At 41.9% G+C, this 21,747-nt stretch overlaps 1 protein-coding gene across 2 annotated transcripts in view; it reads right to left on the reverse strand.

The window, feature by feature from the left end:
- The window catches only part of SH3RF3 (SH3 domain containing ring finger 3), a 609,268-nt gene that overhangs the window by 78,310 nt on the left and 509,211 nt on the right, over nt 1–21,747 (reverse strand). For both annotated transcript variants that reach the window (XM_077482583.1, XM_077482584.1), the window contains one exon: nt 13,090–13,260. In XM_077482583.1, coding sequence (XP_077338709.1) covers nt 13,090–13,260 — 171 coding nt within the window. The remainder of the gene's footprint in view (nt 1–13,089; nt 13,261–21,747) is intronic.

A 21,747-nucleotide genomic window follows, 5' to 3' on the forward strand; every position in this document is an offset into this window, starting at 1 on the left:
TTGAGCTACAATCTTGCGGAAAACCATCTTGACCCCTTAGCTCTTGTACACACGGTCGGAGATTCCGACAACCAAATCCGTCGGATTTTGTCCGACGGATTTTGTCTGAAACTGTTGCATACACACGGTCAGACAAAGTTGTCGGAAAATCCAATGTGATTACGTTATTTCGTTACGACGGGACTACGTTCACGCTAGTAGCCAATAGCTTTAGTTTAGGAATTTGATCTGAGCATGCGTGGGACTTTGTCCGATCGGAATTCTCTACACATGATTGGAGTATGTCCGATCGGAGCCTTTTGTCGAAAAATTTTACCGGCACGTTGGAAAACTTGGTCCGTCGGATACTCCGACAGAAACAGTCCGATGCAGACCACACACAGTCAGGATATCTGCCAAACTGGTCCGATCGGACACATTCCGTCGGAATCTCTGACCGTGTGTACAAGAGCTTACAGTCTAGCTTTCGCTCCCAGTACTCTACAGAAACTGCAATACTAAAACACACTAACAATTTACTAACTGCTAAAATCAATGGCCTCTACTCCATACTCTTACTACTAGACATCTCTGTGGCCTGTGATACTTCCAGCTCCTTCTCAATAAACTCCACAACATTGGCCTCCCTGATTCTGCTCTTTCTTTGTTATCCTCCTATCTTTCACAGAGCTCCTTCAGTGTTACTTATAACTCTGTCTCCTCCTCTCCACTTCCTCTTTCTGTAGGGGTCCCCCAAGGCTCTGTTTTTGGACCCCTTATCTTCTCTATCTGCACCTCCTCCCTTGGTCACTGAATAACCTCCCACGGCTTGCAATATCATCTCTATGCTAATGACACCCAAATCTATCTCTTGTAGAGATAGATTTTACTTGTAGACTTCACCTCAGTAACATCTCTAAAATTCACCCCTTTTTAACAGATGAAATCACCAAGCTACTCATTCATTCTTTTGTTATCTTTCGCCTTGATTATTGCAACTCCCTTCTCATAGGCCTACCTCTGCATAGGACATCCCCTTTTCATTCTATCATGAATGCTGCTGCCAGACTCATCTACCTTACCAACCGCTCAATGTCCGCCACTCCTCTCTGCCAGTCCTGGTTGCCTAGAAATTTTAACTCAAAATACTAACAGCATACAAAGCCATCCACAAGACCTCCTTCTCTCAAGCTCTCTTGTATCCAGGATTTCTTCAGAGCCTCTCCTATTCTCTGGAATGCTCTACCTCAATCTGTCCTGCTATCTTCTACTCTGGCTGCCTTTAGGTAATCCCTGAAAACTCATCTCTCCAGGGAAGCCTATCACGCCTCCAATTAACCACTTTAAGACCGGACCATTTTGCTGGTAAATGACCAGAGGTCTTTTTACACTTTGGCACTGCGCTGCTTTAACTGGTAATTGCGCGGTCATGCAATGTTGTACCGAAACAAAATTTGCGTCCTTTTCTTCCCACAAATAGAGCTTTCTTTTGATGGTATTTGATTGCCTCTGCGATTTTTATTTTTTGCGATATAAACGTAAAAAGACCGCAAATTTTGAAAAAAAATGATATTTTCTACTTTTTGTTATTAGAAAAATCCAATAAACTCAATTTTAGTCATACATTTAGGCCAAAATGTATTCAGCCACATGTCTTTGGTAAAAAAAAAGTCAATAATTGTATATTTATTGGTTTGCGCAAAAGTTGTCACATCTACAAACTAAGGTACGTTTTCTGGAATTTACGCAGCTTTTATTTTATGACTGCCTATCTCATTTCTTGAGGTGCTAAAATGGCAGGGCAGTACAAAACCCCCCCAAATGACCCCATTTTGGAAAGTAGACCCCCTAAGGAAATTGATAAGAGGCATGTTGAGCCCATTGAATATTTTATTTTTTTGCCTCAAGCGATTGAATAATGACAAAAAAAAAATTTATTTATTTTTTTTACACAAAGTTGTCACTAAATGATATATTGCTCACACATGCTATGGGCATATGTGAAATGACACCCCAAAAAAAATTCTGCTGCTTCTCCTGAGTACGGGGATACCACATATGTGGGACTTTTTGGGAGCCTAGCCGCGTACGGGGCCCCGAAAACCAAGCACCGCCTTCAGGCTTTCTAAGGTCGTAAATTTTTGAGTTCACTTCTCACTACCTATTACAGTTTTGAAGGCCATAAAATGCCAAGATGGCACAAAACCCCCACAAATGACCCCATTTTAGAAAGTAGACACCCCAAGCTATTTGCTGAGAGGCATGTTGAGTTCATGGAATATTTTATATTTTGCCACAAGTTGCGGGAAAATTACAAACTTTTTTTTTTTTTTTTTTTTTTTCACAAAGTTGTCACTAAATGATATATTGCTCATGCATGCCATGGGCATATGTGAAATAACACCCCAAAATAAATTCTGCTGCTTCTCCTGAGTACGGGGATACCACATATGTGGGACTTTTTGGGAGTCTAGCTGCGTACGGGGCCCCGAAAACCAAGCACCGCCTTCAGGCTTTCTAAGGGCGTAAATATTTGACTTCACTCCTCACTACCTATTACAGTTTTGAAGGCCATAAAATGCCAAGATGGCACAAAACCCCCACAAATGACCCCATTTTAGAAAGTAGACACCCCAAGCTATTTGCTGAGAGGCATGTTGAGTTCATGGAATATTTTATATTTTGCCACAAGTTGCGGGAAAATTACAAACTTTTTTTTTTTTTTTTTTTTTTTCACAAAGTTGTCACTAAATGATATATTGCTCACGCATGCCATGGGCATATGTGAAATGACACCCCAAAATAAATTCTGCTGCTTCTCCTGAGTACGGGGATACCACATATGTGGGACTTTTTGGGAGCCTAGCCGCGTACGGGGCCCCGAAAACCAAGCACCGCCTTCAGGCTTTCTAAGGGCGTTACAGTTTTGAAGGCCATAAAATGCCAAGATGGCACAAACCCCCCCCCAAATGACCCCATTTTGGAAAGTAGACACCCCTAAATTTAGGGGTACACTAGTGAGACTAGGTAATAAATGGCGGGTGCCCTGAAACTATAAAAAAATAACTAACCAACCAGCGTCACCTGTAACAGTTATATGGTGATCACTGGTGAAAGGGTTAACTAGGGGGCAATCAGGGGGCTTTATGCGGTAGTATATGGGGGTCCCTGGCGCTATAAAAAGCTGCGGCGAACCTAAATACCTAACTGCCGTCACCTGTGACACTAATACAGCGATCAGAAAAACGATCGCTTATTAGGCTGGGTTCACACTGGAGCGATGCGGGAACGCCACGAATGCGCGGCGGGTTCCCGCATCGCATGCCTCCCGGCGGCAGTTCACACTGCCCTATGCGAACTGCTGGGAGTGTCAGTGAAATGTTAATGACACCCCCAGATCAGTTCGCATATCGCAGTGCGATCTGCAAACTTGGATCGCATGGTGTGAACACCCATGCGATCCGATTCTGCTGCGGACCAAAAAAGGGTCCCGTGCGAGTTTGCGGCGGGTGCGGCGGGTGCGACACGAATTCAGCCATACTATCTGTATAGCTGAACTCGAATCGCACAGAGATCGGATGTGATTTGCACTGCAGTGCGGTGCAAATCACATCCGTTCTCATAAACCGCTGCAATGTGAACCCAGCCTTAGTGACACTGGCGACGGGGGGTGATCACGGGGTTAAACCTTTATTGGGGGGGTTAGGGGGGTACCTTAGAACTAAAGGGGGCTAACCCTAACTGCCCTAACAGTTATTAGTCACAAATGACACCCGCCGGGTGATCAGGGGGTTAAACCTTTATTAGGTAATAAATGGCGGGTGCCCTGAAACTATAAAAAAATAACTAACCAACCAGCGTCACCTGTAACAGTTATATGGTGATCACTGGTGAAAGGGTTAACTAGGGGGCAATCAGGGGGCTTTATGCGGTAGTATATGGGGGTCCCTGGTGCTATAAAAAGCTGCGGCGAACCTAAATACCTACCTGCCTAACTAGCGTCACCTGTGACACTAATACGGCGATCAGAAAAATGATCGCTTATTAGGCTGGGTTCACACTGGAGCGATGCGGGAACGCCACGAATGCGCGGCGGGTTCCCGCATCGCATGCCTCCCGGCGGCAGTTCACACTGCCCTATGCGAACTGCTGGGAGTGTCAGTGAAATGTTACTGACACCCCCAGATCAGTTTGCATATCGCAGTGCGATCTGCAAACTCGGATCGCATGGTGTGAACACCCATGCGATCCGATTCTGCTGCGGGCCAAAAAAAGGGTCCCGTGCGAATTTGCGGCGGGTGCGGCGGGTGTGGCGGGTGCGGCGGGTGCGGCGAATGGCTGAACTCGAATCGCACAGAGATCGGATGTGATTTGCACTGCAGTGCGGTGCGAATCACATTCGTTCTCATAAACCGCTGCAATGTGAACCCAGCCTTAGTGACACTGGCGACGGGGGGTGATCACGGGGTTAAACCTTTATTGGGGGGGTTAGGGGGGTACATTAGAACTAAAGGGGGCTAACCCTAACTGCCCTAACAGTTATTACAGTCACAAATGACACCAATGCAAAAAAAAAAAAAAAAAAAAATGACATTGGTGTCACTGTGACTGGGGGGCAGGGGTAATTGGGGGGGTGATCGGGGGGTAAAGGGGGGGTGTGAGTGTGCCTGGCATGTTCTACTGTTTGTGTAGAGTGTTGGTGCAACTCACCGATCCGTTCTCCTCCGTGTCGGAACGAAAAATACCGACACGGAGGAGAGAATACATCACTTCCTCTCCTCACAGGAGAGGAAGTGATGTCACGAAGGATTTTCATTCGTCGGGAGCGATCGTGAGGGGGTGGCCATGAATGAATGGCCGTCCCCTCGTCCGGGATCGCTCCCGCACGAAAACCGACCGCCGCAGGCACCGGGCGGGGGCCCGATCGGGCCCCCGACCCGCGGGAAGGCAGGGACGTACATGTACGCCCTTATGCCTGCCCGTGCCATGCTGTCGACGTACATCGTCGTGCGGCGGTCGGCAACTGGTTAAGAACAGAACTTTTAACTCTTCCATCAAGCTCATCCCCCACAGTTATGACATTGTGTACCACTTGTTCTACCCTACTAGATTATGAGCAGGACCCTCTTAACCTTCTTGTATTCTATTGTATTTTGACTGTACTGTCACCTTGAGATTGTAAATCTCTGCGCAAACTGTTAATGCTATATAAATCTTGAATAATAATAATAAAAATAATAATACATACACTTTTTTTTCCTTGGGTACCAGAGTAACTGTGAAAAAGTTGCGTGGGTACTCCTTTAATGACTACTGTCCAGAACACAGCATGTAATCATATTTCAATGCAGTCACTGTAGAACATGGTGTGACATTCAGAATCATGTGACAGCAACAGCTCATACATGGAAATGTGTTTCTGCAGGCAGCAAACAATGAAGGATTACCCTTTCCTGTATATGCTGCATAGGAGTTTGCAGTGCTTTAGATCATGTAGAAAGATGGAGCCCCCTTTTTGCCAATATAGGGGACTTATTAAGTTCTCTTTGTGGCAAGTAAAACGATAGCAAATGATGAAAGCAATGCATTGTTTTAACTTTAAAACAGACACATGGAACATACCACAGTAAGTTTTAGGTTACTAAAAACATTGATATATGTGATATTCAAGCCTGTAATATTGAAGCTGTACTTGAGATGTAAAATTGCAGCAATTGTACATAATAACAGTCCTAGTGATAAACTGGCCCCTTGGAATTAATTTTCTTTGCCATGTTTTTACTAGTACCAACTGTGAAAAAATGCATATAATAATATAAATCCCTCAGGACAATCTGTTTCTATAGTAACGCAATGCCATTACAAACACATAAACTAGATAAGACAGTTCTGAAATACTAAACAAGCAAATAAAGATAATCCACTGGCATTTGCAGGTTGATACTGCCAAAATGTGATGAAAGTGAAAGAATATAAACTGCAAACCTTTCTCATAAAAAAAAGTGTTAAGCATTTTGAAAACTATAAATTCTTCTTTACCTAACGAGAAATGGTCCCATTGATGCTAAAATTAAGATAATGATAGTATGAAGCATTTACTGCCAAGTAAAACAAAGCAAGTACATAAGCATAAAAAAAAGATGTGTATATATACAGAAATCATATCATCACATTTTCATAAATCCTTCAAATATGATCTCTGATGGGAACCATCTGTAAAAAAAGAGAAGTTTTTTCAACTCTTGCAGTCATACAGCAGGTCAATGTTCCTGCAAACGGAGATGAACTGGGCTTGTTTAACACTGTAATGCAGCAAGCTATAATAATGTGTAACATGCACAGGGGTGGACTGACCATTCAGCCCCTCAGGCACTGCCCGAGGGCCCCGGGCCACTAGGGGGCCCCATCAGAGTTGCCAACCTCAGTAAAACCAGGGACAGTATGTCAAAATCTGTGTTTTTTTTTTACATCTGCCTCTGAAATGTTCCTTACCGACATCCTTTTGGTCTAAAAATCCAGAGATTATAGCTGCCCCACCTCTCCAGTACCTTCTCAGCCAATAGAAACATATCTGTGTATATTGTGTGTACATGTATGTGTAGCCTGTGTGATTGTATACTGTGTGCGTGTTTGTGTATACTGTGTGCCCCCATAACCTCTGATTGCATGGGGGCCCCATAATCTCCTATTGCCCGGGAGCCCCATGAGTTGTCAGTTCACCCCTGAACATGCAGTAAATCACATCAACCATTTCAATTTTTATTCACTGCAGTCCATGAACGTTAATGTAAGGAATACCAAGTGTAGCCACCCAATGACAGCAGAGATGACCAGTTTAGTATCGCTGTATTTAGCAAACTGCAATCAGACTAAGTATGATCACAATAAGATTAATAATGCACACAGCACCAATCCAACTTCAATAGACTATAAGCAAAGCAAAAGTGAAAAATAAACATGCCGGTCAAGCACTGAACTATATATGTTATATACAAGTTTGAAGGAAGCTTACATAAACAGGGCATGAGCAGGGGTAGGACTGAGTACAGGCTACCAGATACAGGGTATAGGATAAGGCAGAGATCAGCAGGCAGGTATATGGCTAACAGGCAAAACACTGAAGCAATGAGGTAAATCAAGGAAGGGTTTATATAACTTTCCAGCAACCAGCATCAGGTGGAGCTTAGTTACTAGGATCTGCTGGGAGACACCCACTGGTGACCACTAGAACTGCACTTTTGCCATCAGCAGGTGAGCCAAATCCTAACATTTAATTTCTGTTGTTTCAGCTCTTTCTGTTGTTAAATAAGTCTGTAAGTGGCAACAGCATATATGAAAAGAGCATCTGTGGAGTTCTCATATTTTCTGAATCACAAAATAGCTAGATGAAGTTATATCTGATTGTTGTTTTCACACTAAACACGATCCACACATGTGCCCAGGCTATGAGATTAAAAGGATTATTCAAAGCAATGTCTTCTGTCAGTCCTTAACAGTGGCGACCGATGAAACTTTTTTGGGGGGGGGGGGGCAGCAGCAAACAGTGCCACCACCACCCCCCCATCGGTCGTTCGGCTATTTCCAGAGTATTTACCCCATCTATTGGCGGGCAGTGCTTCTCCCTGGCTTCCCCTGCTCTCCGCAGCATCACGGCAGTGCCAACTTTCCCTGCTCTCTGTGGGTATCATGGCAGCTTCCCCTTCCCCTGCACTCCGTGACTTTCGTTTGTTCCCTTCTCCTTGGCGGGCAATAGGGACGCTTCTCTTTTCAGCCAATCAGGAAACAGGTCCCATACCCGCTTCCTGATTGGCCAGGAGGAATATTAGTGTTTCAGTAGTGAATATTCATTCACTATTGTAACACACCTGGGTGGGCTCATACTGCAATGTTCTGCCCCCTGAGCCCACCCTATTTTGAAGCCTATTAAAACCTCTAACTCTAATCAAGTGTTTCAAAAAAACATCCTCCCCATTACAATTGAACTGAAAGGGGCCAGATGCATGGATAGACGGGGTGGTAGTAGCTACGGGCCTCTGGTCCTTAATACAGCTTTTCATTCATACTGTAATGTCCACATATGAAGCATAAGCTGGGGCAGCACACAAAATTTCTTCAACTGATAAAAATATTCTCCTGCAGTCAACTTACAATGTAATTTTCACAATCAGTGATATAGGCCACTGTTTGTTAAACTATGAGCTGGGACCCACATTGGGTCACAGTTCTGTTTGTGATGGATCGTCAAATAACTGTGTTGTAAACATAGCTGAATTTAGGCAAGCACAAAATCAGTGACGAGCGCTATACAGTGGTGTATCATCCATACGGATGAGCTGAACACCCCCCAGTTCAGTTCACAGCAGAACATGCGAATAGGCAAAAAATTTGTTCGAACACCGTTAAAGTCTATCGGACGCGAACGTGAAAATCAAAAGTGCTTAATTTAAAGGGGACATGTACAGTTGCAAAAAAAAAGTATGTGAACCCTTTTGGAATGATATGGAATATCGGTCATAAAATGTGATCTGATTTTCATCTAAGTCACAACAATAGACAATCACAGTCTGCTTAAACTAATAAGACACAAATAATTAAATGTTACCATGTTTTTATTGAACACACCATGTAAACATTTGCAGTGCAGGTAGAAAAAGTATGTGAACCCTTGGATTTAATAACTGATTGAACCTCCTTTGGCAGCAATAACTTCAACCAAACGTTTCCTGTAGTTGCAGATCAGACGTGCACAACGGTCAGGAGCAATTCTTGACCATTCCTCTTTACAGAACTGTTTCAGTTCAGCAATATTCTTGGGATGTCTGGTGTGAATCGCTTTCTTGAGGTCATGCCACAGCATCTCAATCGGGTTGAATTCAGGACACTGACTGGACCACGACAGAAGGTGTATTTTCTTCTGTTTAAGCCATTCTGTTGTTGATTTACTTCTATGCTTTGGGTCGTTGTCCTGTTGCAACACCCATCTTCTGTTGAGCTTCAGCTGGTGGACAGGTGGCTTTAAGTTCTCCTGCAAAATGTCTTGATAAACTTGGGAATTCATTTTTCCTTCGATGATAGCAATCCATCCAGGCCCTGACGCAGCAAAGCAGCCCCAAACCATAATGCCCCCACCACCATACTTCACAGTTGGGGTGAGGTTTTGATGTTGGTGTGCTGTGCCTCTTTTTCTACACACATAGTGCTGTGTGTTTCTTCCAAACAACTCAAATTTGGTTTCATCTGTCCACAGAATATTTTGCCAGTACTGTTTTGGAACATCTTGTGCAAACTGTAAATGTGCAGCAATGTTTTTTTTGGACAGCAGTGGCTTCCTCTGTGGTACCCTCCCATGGAATCCATTCTTGTTTAGTGTTTTACGTATCGTAGATTCGCTAACAGGGATATTAGTATATGCCAGAGACTTTTGTAAGTCTTTAGCTGACACTCTAGGATTCTTCTTCACCTCATTGAGCAGTCTGCGCTGTGCTCTTGCAGTCATCTTTACAGGACGCCCACTCCTAGGGAGAGTAGCAGCAGTGGTGAACTTTCTCCATTTAGAGACAATTTGTCTTACCGTGGACTGATGAACAGCAAGACTTTTGGAGATACTTTTATAACCCTTTCCAGCTTTATGCAAGTCAACAATTGTTAATTGCATGTCTTCTGTGAGCTCTTTTGTGTGAGGCATCATTCACATCAGGCAATGCTTCTTGTGAAAAGCAAACCCAGAACTGGTGTGTGTTTTTTATAGGACAAGGCAGCTGTAACCAACACCTCCAATCTCATCTCATTGATTGGGCTCCAGTTGGCTGACACTACTCAAATTAGCTCTTGGAGATCTCATTAGTCTATGGGTTCACATACTTTTTCCACCGGCATTGTGAATATTTACATGGTGTGTTCAATAAAAACATGGTAACATTTAATTCTTTGTGTGTTATTCGTTTAAGCAGACTGTGATTGTCTATTGGTCCTTAGTATGCCTGTAAAGTAGTGCATCTTTCCCATGTTTATAACAGTGCCACAACAAAATTACATTTCTAACAGAAAAAAATTAATTTAAAACTGCTCGCGGCTGTAATGTATTGTCAGATCCCGAAAATATAGATAAAATTACCAAAAATATAAAAAAAAAATTGTGGATGTCACCCCCAAAATCCATATTAGGCCCTTCAGGTCTGGTATGGATATTAAGGGGAACCCTGCACCCATTTTATTTTTTGAATGGTGTGGGGGTCCCCAAGGCCCCCAGGCACTATATACTCTGAACAGCAGTATATGCCATATACTATATGGCCTGCCCTATATACTCTGCAGAAAATTGGGCCTTTGGTGGTAAGCCCTCACAGTTACTCTTGTTCGGCACAGGTATGGGCCCTGCGTTGAAATATTATATGAAAAACTGTAATTACATGCCCCTGTTAAACGGGCAGAAAAATTGGGCCTTGGTCAGTGGTGGTGGTGCCACAACCCTGTAAGCCCTCACAGATACCCTTGTTGGGCGCAGAAACGGCCCTGCATTGAAATATTATAGCAGCTATTGTAAATACATGCCCCTGTTAAACAGGGGCAGAAAAACTAGGCCTTGGGCAGTGGTGGTGGTGCCAAAACACTGTAACCCCTCACAGATACTCTTGTTGGGCACAGAAACTGGCACTGCTGTGAAATATTACATCAAAAATTTGAATTGCATGCCCCTGTTAAACAGGGGCAGAAAAACTGGGCCTTTGGCGGTGGTGGTGGTGCCCTAAACCAAAATATTGTTGGAAGCTAGCATCATCAAGATTGAGGAGGAATAGGATAGTCAGCATAGGCAGTCTTCAAGGAATCCCACATCCATAGCAATTTCAATCAGTTACATCAGCATCAGGTGCTTGCCTACAATCAAGCATGGTGGTGTCATGGCCTGGGGCTGCATGAGTGCTACTGGCACTGGGGAGCTACAGTTCATTGAGGGAACCATGAATGCCAACATGTACTGTGACATACTGAAGCAGAGCATGATCCCCTCCCCTCGGAGACTGGGCTGCAGGGCAGTATTGTAACATGATACCAACCCCAAGCACACCTCCAAGATGGCCACCACTTTGCTAAAAAAGCTGAGGGTAAAGGTGATGGACTGGCCAAGCATATCTCCATACCTAAACCCTATTGAGCATCTACGGGGCATCCTCAAACAGGAGGTGGATGAGCGCAAGGTCTCTAACATCCACCAACTCCATGATGCCATCTTGGAGGAGTGGAAGAGGACTCCAGTGGCAACCTGTGAAGCTCTGGTGAACTCCATGCCCAAGAGGGTTAAGGAAGTGCTGGAAAATAATGGTGGCCACACAAAATATTGACACTTTGGGCCCAATTTGGACATTTTCACTTAAGGGTGTACTCACTTTTGTTTCCAGCAGTTGAGACATTAATGGCTGTCTGTTGAGTTATTTTGAGGGGACAGCAAATTTACACTGTTACACAATCATTACACTCACTACTTTACATTGGAGCAAAGTGTTATATCTTCAGTGTTGTCACATGAAAAGATATAATAAAATATTTACAAAAATGTGAGGGGCGTACTCACTTTTGTGAGATACTGTATATACATATATATATATATATATATATATATATATATATATATATATATATATAAATGTATATATATATATATATATATATATATATATATATATATATATATATATATTATATATATATCAAATACACTGCCACTAACTGAATAACCTGTCTGCTTAATCAAACTCAAGCTATCTCTCTGTCCACGTCAAAAACACTACACACAGTCGCCGTGTAAGCAGCCTTATATAGTGTGGGGCGTGGACTTAGTCCCCCTGAGCCATGATTGACCAAAGGCACCCTGCTTTGGCCAATCATCATACAGCAATGCACTGCTAACTCAGGGGGTTTAATTCCTGCTGCAGCATGTGTACACCTTTGGCTGCTGCCACAGCATTACCTGATTTAAACCCATGATTGCCGCGCAGTGATTGGGACACGGTAGTATGACAATTAGAGATTTAAATCAGGAGTGAGGAGGTGACACTGTGCCCAGTGATCTTTGACTTCTCCCATGTTGTTCAGGTAGATCTCCATCTCTTTAAGGTTGCCTACTCCTGCTTTAGAGTAAGGAGAGTCAACAAGGCTTGTAGGTCTCTAGGGGGACCTATCGATCAATTCTTGTTAATTATGGGTTGCTCTCAAGGGTCCTTGCTTCTCCCCATAGTACTCTGGTATGTTCTCCCCAATGTAGTTAGGCAGGTGAAAAATAAATAGAGAGACAGCCTCTCATAGTGTAAAAATCCTTATGTACTGTAGGTTTATTCATAAAATAACAAGTGTATAAAAAAGCGTCACTGAATATAATGTTTATAAAAATCAGCCCTATAAGGTATGCTAAAAGACACCCCCTAAGCTCTGGCATGCATTCCACTAGCTGGGCCGGAAGCGACGCAAGGGTATTCCGGCTTCATGCATTTCGTCAATGATTAGCAACGTCCTCAGAAGCAGCTTACTACGTTGGGGAGAACATACCGGAGTGCAATGGGGAGAAGCAAGGACCCTTGAGCGCAACCAGGAATCAACATGAAAACATGATAGGTCCCCCTAGCCACCTATAATCCTTGTTGACTCTCCTTACTGTAAAGTAAGGGGGGTCACTGACATCTGGTGACTGCGGCGTGCATCCATTACAGCATGTGGTGTAATATACAGGGGGAAACCCGAGAATTAAACACGGAGCACCCAAGATATCACTAAAGATTTTTTTTTTTTTTGCACCTTCTTTGCACTATGTCACTCTTTCAAAATGTTTGAAAAACATATGGCATAAACTGTAATTTCATTTTTCTCTCAAAGATTTTCATATGTTTTTTTCTAGCTTTCAATGCCATCTATACTATTATAAGGAATGTCATACATTAAAGGCCTATTAATAACCCAACTTTACACCCTATTCTTTGGTCATTTTGTCAAGCACCGTATGTCAGTTATTACAGAATGATAATAGCAAGCAGCAGAGCTTCTTTGGAATTATTAAAGGACATCTTTTGACATTCGATGCAAATTTCTGTTATTATATGGTGGTAATAGAAATTGACTTACCTAGAAACTGGGGTAACGTAATTGCCTGGGAAAACTCCAGATGTGCCATTCCGAAGGGATGTGCCTTTGAACCAGCCATCTTGGCATTTTTCTATGACTCTGTACATTTCTCCCTTACGCAACTCCAGCTCATCATTCTTCTGGGGCTTGTAAGCATATAGGGCTAAATATCTGTATAGAGATTGAATAGACTTAATATTCTGATATAAATTTATAAGGCAAGTATAAACATAGACATTCTTATTAAAATAAACCAATGTGTCTCCCAAGTCTAAAACACTTGTCTACATTGAGCCATCTACATAATGGATCAGTGTAGAGAAATATTTGAATAAGTATTCTCCCTAAAATAAATGTGCAATGTGAGATGCATAAGTATTGATACTGGTGTCTTGTGTTTTAGCTCAGGGAAGGGCCAAACTTCTAAATAGTGCAAGAAACGAAAAACAAGAGCACCGATTGAAATTCTCTTTTTAAATTTTAGTTATTTCAATGAATGCGTACAGTATCACAAATACCTGTTAATAAAAATAAACAATCAATGGTTTTGACATAATAAATTATAGAGCATTTGCAAAAATATCTCATTACTTTCTTTGGGTCAGGTTTTGAGATGTGTATGTACAGTACTCAGCATAAATGAGTACACCCCTTTTGAAAAGTAAGATTTTAATCAATATCTCAATGAACACAAGAACAATTTCCAAAATGTTGACAATACTGAGTTATATAGAACATTTGTTTAGCTCCGTTACATGAAAGTAAGATTAGTAATATAACTTTGATTACAAAATCTTCCATTTTACTCAAATTAATTGATGCAAAAATGAATATACCCCACAACAAAAACTACTACATATATTATTTTGACCTCCATGATTTGTAAGGACAGCAAGTCTTCTAGGCATGGAATGAACAAGTTGGCGACATATTGCAACATCTATCTTTTTCCATTTTTCAAGAACAACCATTTTTTGAGCCTGGATGGAGAGTGTTGCTCGACTTGTCTCTTCAGAATTACCCCTACCCTGGTAGCAAGGATATCTTGCCACAAATTTGTGGCAGTATTGAATTGTAAGTCTGTTAACTAGCTGCACATTTTCACTAGCAAATTGTACACTTGCAGAGCACTTGAAGCAAAAAAGTTCTGGTTGACGCTTTTCCAATTTGTAGCAAATTTGCATGGCAAGTCTCTAGCAAGAGCAAAGTTGCAGTGGTAAGTCTACAGCATGAAAATTCAGCCACAGTGACCCTGGTGGCGGGATGACTATAGCACAACATAACTGAACCAGAACTTGCGTCAGACTTGCAGAATGTTTACAAAGAAAGCTGATCTGGAGTCATGCAATGTGGACTTGCTGCAATTGTGCGACCAACTTGTGAATCCTGGCAAGTATAGCAATAGCAAATAGTCATTTTCAAACTTGCATACTGGGTAGGTGTTTGATTGGATTTAGATCAGGAGACACACTTGGCTGAATCACTTTCACCTTGTTCTTCTTGAGAAATGCAGCAGTGGCCTTAGATGTGCGTTTTGGATCATTGTCATGTTGGAAAAGTGCATGACGACCAAGGGCATGGAGTGATAGTAGCACCTTCTCTTTCAATATATAGCAGTACATCTGTGAATTCATGATACCTGTGATGAAATGCACCTCTCCAACACCAGCAGCACTCATGCAGCCCCACAGAAGGACACTGCCACCACCATGCATTTTTCTTTGTGCTCCTCACCTTTGCAACGCTGTAAAATTTTGAAGCCATCAGTTCCAAAAACATTTATCTTAGTCTCATCACCATCATCAGTCTTCTTTTTTTCAGCATGGGCATGGGCCCTGGCAAATTCCAGGTGGGCTTTTTTGCGCATGGGCTTTAGGAGAGGCTTTGTTCCTGGACGACACCCATACAGGAAAATCCTCTGCAATGTATGCCATATTGTTTCACAGGAAACAATCACCCCAGTTTAGCTTTCTACTTCTTTAGCTAACTGCAGTGAACTTTGATGGCAACTTTCTTCAACCCTTCTCTTTAGAAGATGCTCCTGTTGAGGTGTTAACTTCTGTGGACAGCCTGGCCATCTCTATGAGATGGTTACAGTTCCATCTTTGTTACATTTTTTGTATTACTTTTGCTACAGTATTCTAGCTGATAAGTAAAGCTTTCCTGATCTTTTTTGTAGCCTTCACCTTTCTAGTGAAAATAAATTATTTTCTTTCTTTCTCAGGCCTTGTGACATTTCTCTTCCATGCGGTGCCATTGCTGACAGCATGAAATGGAAGGGGTTTTCCTTGTTAAGTAACACCCTTTTATAGACAACTGTCTGCTGGACATCTGTTTAATGAAAAAAATTACTCACCTGTAGTTGATTTCTTGTTGATTAGGATTATGTTGTCTAAAATTTAGCTTTGCTTCTGAAGCTGGCCATACATTATACAATTTACTTGTTCAATTTCCATTATATTTACCTTCAACTGTGTAGTACAAGGGCCTGCCGGACTGCATACAAAATTGAAAGTGTTTAGTCATATTATATGGTTTTGGTAAATCTAAAGGAAAGTTGTAGAAGAAAATTGCATAATGTTTGGCCAACCTAATACTTCCACTGGGGTGTATTCATTTTTGCAACATGGTGTTGAATGAATTTGTTAGGAAAAATACTTTTTTTGTGTGTGCAAATTAACAAATCTCGGTTGCAATCAATAGCCTGCATTTGTTGGAGTATTTTTTAGTATAGTGTCCCATAGGAAATGTTGATTCTGAAAGGTAAGTAAAGGTTCTCTGACAAATCTATTGGGGTATACTTATTTATGCTGAGCACTATATGTACTGTAAGCTTATAAACTGGTACTGTTCTTTCAAATGCAGAAACAAATTGCATTGGTTGTTGTAGGTTATAGCCATTCATTTTTACCTACCGTATTTTATTTTTGTAGCCTATGTAACCTATCCCTTGTTTTGTATTTGGCAACCCGATATACCATGTTATGATGAATGTTGCTACAATTCATGCTGGACTAGAGCTGGGAAAGCTCCTGATACATCATGGGAACAGAGCTTCTGCAACTGTTTGTATTCTGAGGGTTACAAGTAACCTTATATGCAAGCTTATAACATGCTGAAGGAGTGGCTTCACGCGTAAGCCAAGGTTCATGTTAGTGATGTACACAACACATAAAGGCTCAGAGACATAGTAAGTACTGAGTGCTTGTTTACATCAAATACATGTAACTTTTGCAAGCGTTGGACAATAATGACGCATGCACCAGATGCATGCAAAGTTTGATGCACTAGACATACGTGGTGACAAACCCTATTCATCCAAGGCTATTAGTAAATGCAGATCAATGCATCAAATGCGAGAAATTTTTCACATTTCTTTGACTATATTCTGAAGAAAATATGTATTTTTCCTTGTCATTTGTTCTATGTGTGCTGCAGAATGCATGAGAATGCATAACAAGACACACACTGTGAATCAATCCCAAGTACTTTTCTTTTCTAGAAAAGTTGGAGATTTTTTGTTGCAAAGGCAAACGTTTTTTTTTTTATCTTGATGCATTTTTTGCATTAACATAAAAAAAACTTGTGTGTAGCAGCCTCCCCAGCACCCCCTAGTTACTTAACTGAGCCCCTTTTCTCTCCAGGGATGTCCATGAGTGTCTAAGCCATCTGGGGCACCATTGGCTCCTGTGGCTGTCAAAGCCAGTCAGTCAATCAGGGGAGATTAGGTGGGGCCAGGTTGGGGCTCCATGTCTGAATGGATACACAGAGCTTTGTCTCGGCTCCAGTGCCTCCATAGCAAGTAGCTGGCTGAGGGGGCACTCAATAGGAGGAAGGGACTAGGAGCAGTACAAAACCAACTGCACAGAGGAGGTAAGTATAACATGTTTGTTATTAAAAAACAATACAAAAAAAAAACCTTTACAATCACTTTAAGTACTGCTTAGTGGACATCGTTGTTAAGGAACTGTGACTATGTAGAATTGTTTGTTGCAAGCTCCTAATTCAAAGTGTATGTTCATTATATCTAAATATTGATTTCCAATAATAACAACATTTCAATGTGTTTATTCTCCTTCATCATACTGTAAAGGTATTATGATAAAGAGACTGGATGAATGAATAGATAGCATAAAAGGATATATTCCTCAAATGTAACGTTCCCATATTTAGCTTCTACTATCTGCTTACATTTTATACAGGTGACTGGACTTATTAGATACCATTCTTTTTCCCATACTATCTCCCCTGCTATTATAATTATGTTACTATCCTACACTATAACCTAATGAAATCCTTCACATTATTTTTCTCCTCTATGACTGTACCTGATGTACTGGAACATAAAAGAAGAAAACACTTCCATCCTTCACTCTTATGACCCTGTTGTCTCAATTGCAGCATTGATGGTGCACACATTGTATTGTATTATTTCATTAAAAATGAACTAACTATTAATGTTAGTGAGCAACTAGATGGCAGAGGCAAAGCTGTTTTAATTTAACCAAATGGAATAACCCAGGTTAATTACCCTCAGTCAACTCTGCAAAATTGGAAACAGTAAGTGTTATTTAAATGTGCACTTAGCTACAAGGTAGAAGATCAAATGAGTACTACGGTAGTAGAAAAACAAAAACAAAGCAATATAACATATATTATTGTGCATACAATTCTGCTTTTTAGGGCTGGTATAGCATGTGTGTTAGAGTCCATTGTAAATCAGCAGTGAGGGGAGGTCCATTCTGTTGTAGCAACACAAATAACTGTTTACCGTTTCTTTAATTGAAATGTAGGCAATTACTTTATATATGTATACATTATAAAAAGTTGTATGTATGACGCTGCTTGTAACCTGAAGAGTGGATCACTCCCACAGATGAATACGCAATAGATAATATTATGTTGCTGTAGATAAAAAGTTATATTGCTGTAAGTGGCGTGTTCCGCCACCTGAAGGGCGACTGGGAGTCAAAAACAGGTGGACGTCGTCCTATGTTCATCACGCGTAAGGTGGGGCTTTTGGTACGCACTTATGTTACTTCCAGTTGCCGAGTTCCGGTGCGCGGAACGCGCGCCAGCTTGGAGCTTATGAGTTGCAACTTATACATGTTGTTTTTACTTGACTTGACTTGAGCCAAGCTTTTTTTGCGATATTGTTCGCATTCATGTTTTGCTTTTAATTCTGCAATACTTTTAAAAAATAAACCATCCAGATTTACGCCATGAGTGCCCGGGTCACAGCAAATGGAATGCACCCCAGGAGGGGTTTCTGAGGAACCAGGATACCACAGGATTTGCCGAACCGAGGTGGAGGTGCCCGTTCCGGTTATAGCTAGCAAATTCACTTATGCCATTTACCCCTGCAAGGGTGCTTGAATCTGGTGAGTGGGGAACTGAAGGGGAGCACGGAAGTCACCTGTTTTTCTGCATACTGGTGGATAAACCCAGGCACAAGGCACTTTGGATAAACACAGGTCACTTTAATATTTGCGATTTTTTTGCACCAGTTAAAATTGAACTTCATGGTTGAACTTTATTTTTATCTTTGTTTTCACTGTAACCTTTTATATGTTCTTTATATGTTTTTTTTCCTTTTTGATATACATACTCACTGGACTTTGGTCTACTTTATATCACTAATTAATTATACCCTTAACTATACCATCTATGTGTTTCTTTCTTTTGTTGCATTTATTGGGTTTGGCTTATCCAATTCTAATATCACTAATTGAGTCAATATTACTATTCTATATATGATTTTTTCACAAAAATCATGTTCAGGATATACCACTGGGAATGAACATAGTGTACTCTAAAATTTGATAAAAGGAGTACCACTCATAGCATAATTATTTTAAGCTGAGACGTAGTACATATAAAGCTGTTTCAACAAATATACACAACAGATTGATAACAGCTACCATTCAATATAGATCACGGGCTAAACACAATCTCTTAAAATCTCCTCTGGTGTATAAAATATCCATTGAGGAACTAAACCTCTTTGAGAGACGGCAGTAAACAAGTAATATTTAGAGCCTACCCACCTGGGAGAAGCGACTCCCTGCAGCGAGTCGCCCTTCAAGTGGCGGAACACGACACTTACAGAAATATAATTTTTTTTAATCTACAGCAACAGTATATTATCTATTGCATATTCATCTAAGGGAGTGATCCACTAGAGAAGATCACTCTTCAGGTGACAAGCAGCGCCACCCACCCCATCATACATACAACTTTTTACACTGGAACCCTAACTAAGGTATTCTAGGGGAGGCAGCAGCTTTTTTGTAACTTAAGCGTGAAATAAAATAACTATAATATGTATATATTATATTATCAAATGTATTGGGACGTCTGCCTTTACACGCACATGAACTTTATGGCATCCCAGTCCGTAGGGTTCAATATTGAGTTGGCCCACCCTTTGCATCTATAACAGCTTCAACTCTTCTGGGAAGGCTGACCACAAGGTTTAGGAGTGTGTCTATGGGAATGTTTGACCATTCTTCCATCAGTCAGGCGTTGATGTTGGAAGAGAAGGCCTGTTTCACAGCCTCCACTCTATTGCCACGTACACACGGTTGGACTCTCCAACGTAAAATGTGCGATTGGATCTTGTTGTTGGAAAACCGGATCATGTGTGGGCTTCATCAGACTTTTTCCATCAGAATTTCCGATAGACCAAGTTTGAGAGCAGGATCTAAAATTTTCCGACAACAAAATCTGATCTTTTAAATTCCGATCGTGTGTAGACAATTCCGACGGACAAAGTGCCACACGTGCTTGGAATAAATTACGAGACGAAAGCTATTGGCTACTGCCCTCTTTATAGTTCTGTCGTACGCATTCTACGCCACCTCGTTCTGAACGATCAGATTTTCCGACAACTTTGTGTGACCGTGTGTATGCAAGACAAGTTTGGGCCAAAATCCGTCTGAAAAAATCTGATGGATTTTGTTGTCGGAATGTCCGGCCGTGTGTATGGGGCATAATTCATCCCAAAGGTGTTTTAGCGGGTTGAAGTCAGAACTCTGTGCAGGCCAGTCAAGTTCCTCCACCCCAAACTCACTCATCCATGTCTTTATGGACCTTGATTTATACACTGGTCCAAATCATTTGGTGGAGGGGGATTATGGTGAGGGGTTATTTTTCAGGGGTTGGGCTTCGCCTCTTAGTTCCAGTGAAGGGGACTAAAGGGCATACCAAGACATTTTGAACAATTTCATGCTCCCAACTTTGTGGGAACGGTTTGGTGATGGGACAGCCCCTTCCTTTTCCAACATGACTGAGCACCATTGCACATAGCAAGGGCCATAAAGACATGGATGAGTGAGTTTGGGGTGGAGGACTTGACCTCAACCTGATAGAACCTCTTTGGGATGAATAAGAGCGGAGACTGTGAGCCAGGCCTTCTCAATCAAATCAGTGCCTGACCTCACAAATGCGCTTTTGGAAGAATGGTCAAACATTACCATAGACACAGTACTAAACCTTGTGGACAGCCTTCCCAGAAGAGTTGAAACTGCTATAGCTGCAAAGGGTGGGCCAACTCAATATTGAACCCTACAGACTAAGGCTGGGATGCCTTTAAAGTTAATGTGCGTGTAAAGGCAGGTGTCACAATACTTTTGACAATATAGTGTATATGCACCACAGCGGAGCTTTGATGTGGTGAGAAGCACTGACATCAGGTGTGATGTAAAAAATGCAGTATGTCTGCATTATTTCACAGTGTACCAAAATTCACCTTCCCGCAGAACTGTGGTGTAAACAGGGCATCCAGAAAACATTTGTTTCCATGTGCCCTGGTGATGAGCCTGTGTTGCTCGTTGCAGATCAACGTAGCTTAACTGATTTGGTGTGAATAATCGCTAAAGGTTTACACCCTTGGTAAATGTTTATTTATGGTATACTATATATACTGTACATTGAACTAACTTTAGCTCACTAAACACAAATTCTAAAAATAAAAGCCACCATGCACCAGTGAGAACAGAAACACAAGGACAGCTACATGTCATTTTTACTTGCTGTGCTGTAATCCAAGCTAGAACTAAACTGGTGCCCAAAACAAGTCCTTTTATTGTCAGGAATGAAAATGAAAAAAACAGAATGAAAATGAAAACAGGTTGCTATGGGCATCAGCCTTTTCTGCTGCAGTTTTAATGTTTTCCTCATGCCGCGTACACACGATCAAACAATCCGGGGGAAAAGTCCACCGGACAATCCGCCCGTGTGTAGGCTCCGGCGGACTTTTTTTACCCAAAAGTCCGGCGGACTAAGATTGGAGTTTTGCACATCAATCTATCTGCCGGACTCGCATTTCGGAGGACAGTACGGCCCTGTGTGTGCCAGTCCACCGTACTTTTGAAATGAATGGACTTTTCCCGCCCGGAGAAAATTTTGAGCTCGGCTCCAGGTAGCCGAAACCAGCGAAGGAGGCGTCGCTGGCCCCGTCACCTGGTATGGACTTAAAAACGGTGTGGGGGGTCCCCCCTAGGTCCATATCAGACCCTTAGCCTTCACAGGTGAATGTATAGGGGTACATTGTACCCCATACTCATTCACATAGGGTGGGGGGCCAGGATCCCCCTTATTAAAGGGGGCTCACAGATTCCGATAAGCCCCCCGCCCGCAGACCCCGACAACCAACGG

The sequence above is a fragment of the Lithobates pipiens genome, unplaced genomic scaffold (genome assembly GCF_037356315.1).
Source record: "Lithobates pipiens isolate NorthernLeopardFrog02 unplaced genomic scaffold, aLitPip1_a1.2 Scaffold_16, whole genome shotgun sequence".
In the NCBI taxonomy this organism is placed as follows: Eukaryota; Metazoa; Chordata; class Amphibia; order Anura; family Ranidae; genus Lithobates; species Lithobates pipiens.